Here is an 11,397-nt window from a genome sequence, read left to right as displayed (position 1 = left end):
CCACCACTGATATGCCATCAATTAAGACGGAGAACGCGGAGTGAATTAACTGTGGCTTTAATTGAGCTGGCAAAATGCCCCAGAATGAGGCAGTGTGAGAGGTCGCAGTTTATATACCCAGGCCCTAGGGGGAGGAGCCACGGGCAGAGCCAAAACCGTACAACATGTAATATAGTGGCAATACCGTACAACACGTAATATGTGGCAGCACAATAAAATACAATGGTTTCACCACAACCACCTCCTTGACCTCGTTGTCTTTCACGGGGCCCCTGACGCTCCTGGGATCCCGATCAATGACAGGGCCGCCGTGAATCGCTCCTTTACCCTCCTTGCACCCTGATGAGCCCCTCCATTTTCTTGAGGTTTTAAAAGAATTGTAGATGGGCGCGGCACGGTGGTTAGCACTGCTGACTCACCGCACCAGAGACCCGGGTTCGATTTCGGCCTTGGGTCACTGTCTGTGCGGAGTTTGAAAGTTTTCCCCATGTCTGGGTGGGTTTCCTCCGCGTGCGCGTTCGGGGAGGGCGGGGGGGGGGGGGGGAGTCAGTGCGCACTCGATGGGCCGGGCGGCCTCCCGATGCACTGGAGGGATTCTATGATTTGTAACTCTTTGCTGAATTGGATTCGATAAATCTGCCTCTTTAACTTTGTGCCCTCGATCGTCCGTCCCCCTTAGCCCCATCTGACTCTGTGATTTTATTCTCTCTGTATCTCCTGCTTCCTTCCTTTTTTGGCTGAATTGAACCAAACATCAACATTCCTGGCGGAACGTCAGCTTTTCATTCACCCAAATGTGTGCTTGGGTTGGCCGGGAGCGTTGGCAAGTTGCATACGTTGCAGTCCCAACCAGCGGTTTGTTTTTAATTTAAAGATGATTGTAGAGAGATGGTAACTGATGCCTTTCCTCCATGGGTGGGGCTGTGTCTGGGGAGGGGGGTGTCTGGCAGCCAGTACTGTGAACTGGAGATCTGGAATCATTCCTCCTTGGATGGGTTAACTGGTCATCAGGTTTTGATTATTTTTTTTCACAGACTCCAGGATAAATCAGGGCAGCGCTCCTCCCGTCCTTCCATTTTCGATGAGCAACATGCAGCTGGGAGGAACCTTCCTCGTCCTCTTCGCTCTGTGTCTCCTGCAGGAGAGCAGCGAGCAGGCACCCAACATCAAGCCGAAGAAGAATGCGGGCCCAAAGAAAGGTATGCTGGGGATTCGCGTTTGCTCAGAGCGTGTGTGGGTTACCTCGATTTCCCAGTGCTGCTTACAGCCACTAACCCACGTGAAGGCCAATGGGCCCAAGCCCCGGGTCTTAGCTTTTTTTTTAAAAAGGAAATTAGATGGGCAGTTGAGGGAAATAAACTTTTTTTTAAAATTTAGAGTACCCAATTAATTTTTTCCAATTAAGGGGCAATTTAGCGTGGCCAATCCACATAACCTGCACATCTTTGAGTTGTGGGGGCGAAACCCACGCAAACACGGGGAGAATGTGCAAACTCCACACGGACGGTGACCCAGAGCCGGGATCGAACCTGGGACATCGGCACCGTGAGACTGCGCCACCGTGCTGCCTGCCCCCAGGTCTAAGCTGACCTCTGTTGAGGCGATAACGAGGGAGGCATCAGCTGACTTCAACACCCTCCCTGGCAGTGGAGGCATAGGGATGGAAGTACAATGCCTACCAGAGTCAAATATCTGCCAGCTTCCACTGCAGAGGAGGAATCTCTGATGGCACGATGGTTCACAATGCTGCCCAACAACGCAAGGGTTCAATTCCAGCCTTGGGTGACTGTGTAGAGTTTGTACATTCTCTCCATGTCTGCGTGTGCTTCCTCCGGGTGCTCCGGTTTCCTCCCATAGTCCAACGACCTGCAGGTTAGGTGAATTGGCCGTGATAAATTCCCCCTTAGTGTCCAAAAAGGTTAGGTGGGATTACTGGATTACGGGAATAGGATGGGGGGGGGGGGGGGGGGGGGGGGGGATGCGTGGGCCTCGGTACAGATACTCTTTCAGACTTCATGGTCTGACAGGCCCCCTTCTGCATGGTAGGGGTTCTATGATTTTGAGAATCGTGATGCCCACCAGAGTCAAACAGCTGCCCGCATTCACTGTAGGGTTGGAATCGTAATGCCCACCAGAGCCAAATAGCTGCTAGCATTCGCCACGGGGTCTCGGAGACGTGAGCTTCAGTAGGAGACTGAAAGAAGAGTGGGGGGGGGAGAGGCGTTGGGGGGGGGAGGGGGGCTGCATCTGGGGAGCAGGACGATACACCATTCTCTAGTCCGGAGGGAGAGTGGCGAAATGATTGTTGGGTTTAATTGAATTGAAGTTGCAGATGCAGGTCAAAGGGCCCGGCGATAACATTTCTCATCGCCACCATTTTGTGCATGAAATGAGGAATTTCTTTGCAGGAATTTATTGGTGGTTAAGGTGCCTCCTGTGTTTAAAGTTCACTTGTCTCTCTATGCATGGCAGGAAAATACATTAACTTGATCTGTAAACGGTGCTCACACGAGGATTGTGTGTTGCTTGTGGTCGTCTTTTATTCTTATTAATCACGCTGTCACTTGTGGTCAATTATGCATTCATATAATCTCCATGAAACATATTGAATACTTCATGGGAAGGACAAGTGAACAGAAAAGAGATTACAACAGGATCAAATGTTTCTGGCATTAACATAGAGCTGGACGTTGAGGCACCGGTGAGGTGGGATCTTTTACATCTATCTGAGGGAGCAGATGGGGGGGTCTCGGTTTAACCTCTCCTCTGAAAAATTCTCCGTCTGCGGGGTCCTCTGTTCCGCCAGCAGTCCCCCCACGGGTTTCCCGACGGCGTGGGGTGGCCACAATGTGGAGCCCCATTGGCCAGCTGCGGGAGCCCCGCTGCCAGCAGGGGCGCACCACGCCGGAAAACGCGGCTGGCAGACTGGAGAATCCCGCCCCCCGATCCCTGACGGTGCAGCGCTCCCTCAGTACCGCACTGGAGCGACAGCTTTGATTGATGTGCTCAAGTCTCTTACACTTTGTGAGTAAGAAACTGGAGATGAGCAGTACGATACAGGCTCTCACTGGCTGCAATTGTGTCCTACCCAAAATGTAGTTTACTAATGGGGCATGGAGTGGGTATTCAGTCTACTGAAATGCCCCTGTGGCACAGTACAGAGCCACTCAGACCTTGGCGATCAATGGCGCGGGCCCTGGACATGTGTGGATCTCCACTGTGGTGGTAACGTGAGAAAGGCAGGAACTAGCTTCACCCATTGTGACCTTCGGGGACAGGATTGCGATGCCCAACAGAATCAAATAGCTGCTACTATTCACCAGAGGGTCCCACAGCGAGCCAGGGATATGAACCTCAGTGAGGCACAGTGAGGGGCTGCTGTGGAGCTGGATGCCAACGTGACACGCCATTCTCTGGGCAGAAGGGAGAGAGAAGTGGGGAGGGCGGACGAATAAGTTGATAGTCGGTCGACATGTCCAAAGAGAAACAATTCCAGATCTCTAGTTCACACTGCTGACTGACAGACACCCAGTCCCCTGACACATCCTCACCCGGGTACGAAACATCACACGTCAGGGGTAAAATTGAGGCAATCTCAATATAACAGCAGACACGGACTGATATCATTTTCTGAATATTTTCAAATGGTTTTCCATTTGGACGTCTTTGCCTCAATGTTGAAACTCCAAGAGATAAAATGACAATGTTGCGTGGCCTCAATTTAAATTGTCTGGAAAAATATGTAAGAACCTTTAACAAGAAAGTTTTGCATTTATGTAGCGCCTTTCCATTTAAGCAGAATAAAATTTTAAAAAGCTGATTAATCGGAATGTCAAATCCATTACCTGTGAGTAAGCGGACCTTAAATAACTGAAGTTTAAAAATTAACTAGATCCACTGACTGGTTAATTTGGTCAGTTTCTTCGTCAATTTAAATTAAAAAATATATATGTTTCCGAAGTTTAAAAAAAAACTTTTCTATTGGTGTGCTTGTCCCTAAAGGAACGAGCTCACTATCTGGAACCTCTTGTAAGCTCTCAATGAGGAGACGTAGCGGAAACCCAGACTGATTTGTGTTAGAGTGTACCTGGCATTTCTGGAGCACGCTTGTCCTCCAGCATGATTCCTTTAATAAAACCTGTGTGGTGGATCACGGAAGCACGCCTTACACTGAACACAACTCCGCTTATACCTCTGTGACCTTGTGCACTGGCTTTGACTTGAAACCACATTTCCCCCCAAAGAATATTGAGTGCAATAAACGAGACGTTGTCGAACCTTTTCAGCTTCCACTCATCAGGACAAATGTAAGAATGCCAAATTTCAAAGGGAGCAATTTTGCGGGCGAACATTTCCTTGACCCCTCCCCCCTCCCCTCGCCCACGGCTGATTACATCATCGTTTTGAGATTGATTTCATTGGCACCCAGTGTTTTGTGGCCTGACCATTCCCTTTGTTTTCTTCATCTTTGTTCAGCGGTGGTGACGCTGGGTATGATTCGAGGGATCAAGGAGCAGATTGCTCACATCTTGGAAGAGGTAAACCTACTGAAGGAGAACCAGGCACTTCAGACAGGTAACAATATAATACTTATTGTCACAAGTCGGCTTCAATGAAGTTACTGTGCAAAGCCCCTAGTTGCCACATTCTGCCGCCTGTTCAGGGAGGCCGGCACAGGAATTGAGCCCGCGCTGTTGCTTGGTTCTGCATTACAAGCCAGCTGTTTAGCCCACTCTGCTAAACCACCCCCTAATGACGGTCAGGGTACGGAATGTCAAAGACGGGAAGCCTTGCTACAACTGTGCAGGGCAATGGCGAAGCCAGAAACTGGAGGGCTGGGCACAGTTTTGGTCTCCTGACTTAAGGAAGGCTATCGTTGCGTTGGAGAGTTGGATGGTTGGAGGGGGAGTCAGGGGATCGAGGTGGGGTGTCGGGGGGGGGGGGGGGGGGGGGGGTCAGGGTTCTTAACGGGTTGGGAGGGTCAGAAGGTTGGGGCTGTTAGAGTCCGGAAGGGTTGGAATTTGGAGGATTGGGAGGGAGCTGGGGGGTTGTGTTTCACAGGGGGTGTTGGTGGACGAGGGGGTCAGTGGGCAGTTGGGAGGTCTGCTTTATAGTTAACCAGGAGTTAGGGTTGGCTTTTCTTCCTGTCTAACGTTTTCAGGGAAGTGGGTTGGAACGGTCTGAAATCTCCAAAGCTATCCCAGAGACTTGTTCTGTATGCAGGGGGCTTGCCCATTGGAATTTGAAACTTCCCGGGCAATTTCCACTCTGGCCTTGGGTTGGGACTTCTGAGGGGCCCTCTGAGGTACGTCAAGTCTCCGACCATCCCCGATCAGATGACCTAGATCATTAACGCTGTTTCTCACTCCACAGATGCTGCTGGACTTGCTGAGATTCCCAGCGGGCCTGACGTGATTGGGGGCTCTCTACCCACCCCTACAAGGCCATTGTTGGAAGGGGAGGCACTGGGAAATGTGATTGTGGGAGTAGTGGGGTATTGATTTGGAGATTCTTTATAGACGAAACGTGCTCCTCGAGAACAGGCCTGACAAGGAAGCCTGGGACCTTGTCATTACCTCTGACTGGACGCAGGGGCCCTCTGTTCCCATCATGATCTCTGCAGTAGGCTCCCAACAAGTCTACACCAGGAGTGAAACTGAAAATGCTGGAAAACACTCAGCAGGTCTGGCATCATCTGTGGAGCAAGAAACAGAGTTAATGGCCTGGATCTTCTGCCCATCCCCCCCCCCCCCCCCCCCACCCCCCCCCCCACCCCCCTCACCAACTCTACCACCACCACTGCCCACCCATCCAAGTGACGGTGACTGTTTTCATGGCTGCAGCCTCCTCTCAACATATTCCTTCTGCACTACAACCTCCAAACTATCGCCCCGGCGTCTGGGACGTAACTGACTTTAGGCAGGTCTCTCAGGGAACATCTACGTAAATGAGGCCAGGCTGACATTAAAGGCCAGGCCTCCTACACACGTCCAGGTTCCCCCTCTGCCCCCTACCCTGCCCCCCCACCCCACCGGCCCACACCCAATCACTGCTTTGGGGTCTCACTCACATCGTACCCGCCCCTTTCCCCACTTTGAAATCAGGACTTCAACGTCTGGGTTGATCCAAAGAGAACGGCCACTTGGACGACGTGTGAGGAAGTCGAGGATCCAGGGAACCGTGCCCCTGAAGGAGCCAACAGCTTCGGTTCAGGAGGAGGAATTGTTCACGGAAAAGTGAACAAAGTGGTTCCTCCAATCCCCTGGTGGCGCTTAGAAGTTCAGACAGACTTTTCCTGGCTGTTCCGTGATCACTAAAGAAAAAAAAGCCTCTTGCCTTCCACCTCAGTGGAAATTCATTCTCTACAGACAAAAGGCTGCAAGGAACATCAGAAATAGGAGCAGGAGTAGACCATTCAGTCCTTCAACTCTGCTCTCCCAATCAATAAGGTAATGGCTGATCTGACTGTGACCTTGACTTCACTTTCCTGCCTGTCTCCATAACCCTAGACTCCATCACCTATTAAAAATCTGTCGAACTCAGCCATGAATTTATTCATCGACCCAGCTTGCCCTGCTCGCTGGGAAGAAGAATTACATAGTTTAACGGTCCTCTGAGAGAAGAAATTCCTCCTCATCTCTGTCTTAAATGGAGACCCCTTAATATTGAAACTGTGACCCCGTTCCAGATTTCCCCACAACACCCACTCTGCATCTACCCTGTCAAGCCTTCCCGGGATCTTAATTGTTTCAATAATAATAATCTTTATTATTGTCACAAGTAGGCTTACATTAACACTGCAATGAAGTTACTGTGAAAAGCCCCTAGTCGCCACATTCCGGCGCCTGTTCGGGTACAAAGAGGGAGAATTCAGAATGTCCAATTCACCCAACAGCACGTCTTTCGGGACCTGTGGGAGGAAACCGGAGCACCCGGAGGAAACCCACGCAGACACGGGGAGAAGGTGCAGACTCCGCACTGACAGTGACCCAAGCCGGGAATTGAACCCGGGTCCCTGGCGCTGTGAAGTAACAGTGCTAACCACTGTGCCATCGTGCCGCCCCAAGATCTCTCCATGGGTGTGTGTTAACCTGTTAGCTGTGGTAGTGTGGATGCATTTTGGACCCAAACATCATGGTGACAAGTAATAAAACTAAATGCAATAATTCTCATAACTTGTAAGGTGGCAACAGGAAAGTAATTAATAAAATGTGTCCGTCAGACTGTTGAAAATCTTAGCTGGTTGATGACAGTCCTTCAGGGAAAGGAAGCTGCCACCTAACGTTGGTTGTACATGTCAGGGTTGACTTTCAATGACCTTCAGGCACAATGTGCCATTGGTGGATTGCAGACAAAACAATTTCCCCATCCAAAGTAAGTCGAGCCACGTTAAGCGTTGTGAAATGTGTCATTTGCAGTGTCACTAATTCATTCCAACCCCCATGCTCTCTGTCCAGTGTGCCTGAGAGGGTTGAAAGTTCACAGGAAGTGCTTCCTGCCGATGGCTGGGCAGAACGACTTCCATGAGGCGGCCGACGACTGCATCTTGCACGGGGGCACCCTCTCCGCGCCTCTCAGCCACACCGAGAATGACGCCCTTTACGACTACGCCAGGGAGACCCTGGGAGACGACCACGACATCTGGATTGGCCTGACTGACATCATGGTTGAGGGAGACTGGTTAGACATGGCCAGCAAGAGCGTCAACTTCACCAACTGGGAGACGGGTACCAGCAAGCAGCCTGATGGTGGCTCAAGGGCCAACTGTGTGGCGATGTCGGGGTCGGCCTTTGGGAAATGGTTTGATGAGTCCTGTCGACTTCAGAAGAATTACTTTTGTCAATTTACTATTCCTTAAGTGTGCCAGTGTTTCTCCTTAAGTATCGCCTGACTGGTTTAGTTATGCTACTGATGCTTAATGGGCTATTGTTTCAGACATATCTTGTGAGTGATGCAGATTATCATTGACCAGATTAACTGTACTTTCAATTCCCTCGCGTTGTATCCGTTCTGGATCTTCCATCAGGATAGGTATTTTTGAGGGAGATAGGGAAGGGTGAGGAGCTTGTGGCTGTTGGCTGTCTGCATGCAGGTCCGATGGAACCCATGTCCTCAGGGAAGGGGGTCCACCTGGTGGCTCACCATGCAGTGTTGTGGAGATCACAATCTGAGCAGAGTAGAGGTGGGCATGGGGTTGGGGTGGTCCCTGGAGCCCCTCCTAACTCACTATGCCAGTTTGCCTCTGTGCTCCAGCACGCGTACAGCCTTCAGTGACACCCTTGATGTGGATTATTAGTTAATTCAGGAGCTTCATTGCTTGCTTGGCTTTGTGGTTAGTTCACGTTCCTTGCCGTGCACACATGTAAACACACTTTCATGCAACTGTTCTGTCAGAAATAAAAGCGATTCACACAAAAATGAAGTTGCTGTATTTTCTTCCTTCCTCAATATTAATTTCAATAATTTCAGGGCAGAGCCACCACTGCTATTTCTTGGAAAGTGGAGGCTAAGAAGGGTTTTGGCTGCTGTTCTTCACACCTACCTTTTGCTTTGTTACTTGTTCTATTAGCAATCCCTTTACCTTGCGCTATCAACCCTATTGTCATTTAATCCTTCCTGCAGTCCGCACCATCGCAGATTTTGCCTTTCATCCCAATCCCTTCTCCCCCCCTCCCCCCCGTCATGACATGCAAACATGCAACCAATGAACACTCAGAATCAGCGCCGGCGCTAGGTTGCTGCCGCCCCGGGCAAGCTGAACTTCGGTGCCCTTCGGGGGGGGGGGGGGGGGGGGGGGGGGCGCGGGGGGGGGGGGGGGGGGGGGGGGGGGGGGGCTGGGGGGGGGGCAAGGGGCGGTGCCGGGGGGGCCAGGGGGGGGGTGGGGGGGGGGGGGGCAGGGGGGGGGCCAGAGGGGGGGAGGCGGGGGGGGGCCGAGGGGGGCCCGAGGGGGGGGGGGCGCCGAGGGGGAGGGCCGGAGTGACCACCGGCGAGCCTGGATCCATCCGCCATGTTTGTGCGGGGCGGCCTGAGGGAGGGCGGCCACCGCGCATGCGCTGGTTGGCACCGGCCCAACTGCGCATGCGCGGGACCCGCACTCCTTGATGGCGCCCCCTAGCATGGCGCCCCGGGCGACTGCCCGAGTTGCCGGTACCTTGAGCCGGCCCTGCTCAGAATAGGACACAACTAATGGGCAGTCAGGACAGTCAGAGGTGGCATCACCACAAGAGGGCATGACATAAACACTATAAAAGGGATGAGGCACTCACACCCTGCCTCTTCCCACAGACAGACATCCAGAGAGCTAGACAGGGTTGATCAGCAGCATCACACCCAGCACGTGGCTTAGAGCAAGCTGGTACAGTTAGACTGAGTTACTACAGTTAGATTAGCAGAGTCAAACTCATTTGAGAACTGTGTTAATAGTTCAATAAACACGTTGAACTAATTTCAGAGTCTGGAGCATCCTTTAGTTAAGACTGCATCAAGTAGCAGCCTGTGTTATCCGAAGCAGCAGAACACAACACACCCCAGCCCGCCCCCACCACTTTCCCTGCCTCTGTACTTCCTTAAAACCTGCCACATCTCCAACTTCTTCCAGTACAGATGAGGAGGGGTCACAGACCTGAAACGTTAAACTCTGTTTCACTGTCTCCACATCTGGTTCTTGATCTGCTATATGTGAGCAGCCTTTTCTGTTTTTATTTATTTTAGGGCGGCACGGTGGCACAGTGGTTAGCACTGCTCCCTCACAGCCCCAGGGACCCGGGTTCAATTCTGGCCTCGGGTCACTGACAGTTTGCATGTTCTCCCCGTGTGTGCGTGGGTTTCCTCCGGGTGCTCCGGTTTCCTCCCACAGTCCAAAGATGTGCAGGTTAGCTGGATTGGCCATGCTAAATTGCTCCTTAGTGTCCAACAGGAAAGGTGGGGTTACTGGTTTACAGGGATGGGTGGAGGCGTGGGCTTAAGTAGGGTGCTCTTTCCAAGGGCTGTTGCAGACTTGATGGGCCAATTGGCCTCCTTCTGCATTGTAAATTCTATGATTCTATAATATTGTGTTATCTCTAAACTCCAGCAACAATTCTTATTCATACAATGGAGACCATAGAATCCTTAGAGTACGGCAGGAGGCCATTCGGCCCATTGAGTCTGCACCGACCCTCTGAAGGTGCATCTCAGCCATGCCCAATCCCCTCTACCCCATCCCCATAACCCTACCTAATCTTTGAATACGAAGGGTCAATTTATCATGGCCAATCGACCTAACCGGCACATCCTGGTGACTGTGGGAGGAAACGGGAGCACCCGGAGGAAACCCATGCAGACACAGGGAGAATGTGCAAACTTCATACAGTCCCCCGTGCCGGAATTGAACCCGGGTCTCTGGATGCTGCGACGCAGCAGTGCTAACCATTGTGCCAACCATAGCCCTTTATAGGAGCATAAGAAATTGGAGCAGGTGTTGGTCGTACAGACCCTCAGGCCTGTTCTGCCAGGATCACGGCTTTGACTCCACTTTGCTGCCTGTTTCCCCGTAACCCCTAACTCTCCTAAGATTCAAGAAACTGTGTAACTCAGCCTTGTTAATATTCACTGCTCCAGCCTCCAGTGTTCTCTGGGATAGAGAATTCCAAAGATTATTCTTTCCTCTATCCTTTCACGGATTGTGGGCTTCGCTGGCTCGGCCAGAATTTGTTGCCCGTCCCTAATTGCCCTTCGAACTAAGTGGTTTTCGTGGCCATTTCAGAGGGCATTTAATAGTCAACCACATTGCTGAAGGCCTAGAATCACATGTAGGCCAGACGGGTAAGGACGACAGATTTCCTTCCCTAACGGGCATTGGTGAACCTGATGGGTTTTTACAACAATCGTTTCATGGTCACCGTAACTGAGATTAGCTTTATATCCCAGGTTTATTAACTGCATTTATATTCCACCAGTTGCTGCTGTGTTGGGATTTGAACCCATGAACTCAGGGCTTCCAGAGTCCAGTGACCATTATCACTATGCCAATTACCCCACCCCACCTGCATTAATAGATCATAGAAGTTACAGTGCACAAGGAGGCCATTTGGCCCATCGGGTCTGCAGCGGCCCTTCGGAAGAGCACCCCACTTAACCCCACACTTCCACTCTATCCCTATAACCCCACCTAACCTTTTTGGACACTAAGGGGCAATTTAGCATGACCAATCCACCTAACCTGCACATCTTTGGACTGTGGGAGGAAACCGGAGCACCCGGAGGAAACCCACGCAGACACGGGGAGAAGGTGCAGACTCCGCACAGCCGTGACCCAAGCTGGGAATCGAATCTGGGATCCTGGAGCTGTGATGCAACTGTGCTAACCACTGTGCTACCGTGCTGCCCACAACCTGAGAGAATGAATTCCTCCTCAGC

At 51.5% G+C, this 11,397-nt stretch overlaps 1 protein-coding gene across 1 annotated transcript; it reads left to right on the top strand.

Annotated features, from left to right (window-relative positions):
* Positions 1-872: 872 nt before the first annotated feature.
* clec3ba (C-type lectin domain family 3, member Ba) lies at positions 873-8,418 on the top strand. Its single transcript, XM_038796583.1, has 4 exons — positions 873-891; positions 1,035-1,199; positions 4,477-4,575; positions 7,458-8,418. The coding sequence occupies exons 2-4, from the start codon at positions 1,082-1,084 to the stop codon at positions 7,856-7,858; spliced, it is 618 nt and encodes a 205-aa protein (XP_038652511.1). The 5' UTR covers positions 873-891; positions 1,035-1,081; the 3' UTR covers positions 7,859-8,418.
* The last annotated feature ends 2,979 nt before the right edge of the window (positions 8,419-11,397 follow it).

The sequence above is a fragment of the Scyliorhinus canicula genome, chromosome 5 (assembly GCF_902713615.1).
Source record: "Scyliorhinus canicula chromosome 5, sScyCan1.1, whole genome shotgun sequence".
Lineage (NCBI taxonomy): Eukaryota > Metazoa > Chordata > Chondrichthyes > Carcharhiniformes > Scyliorhinidae > Scyliorhinus > Scyliorhinus canicula.
Note: the sequence above shows the minus strand (reverse complement) of the source record. Positions and strands in the feature narration are given on the sequence as shown.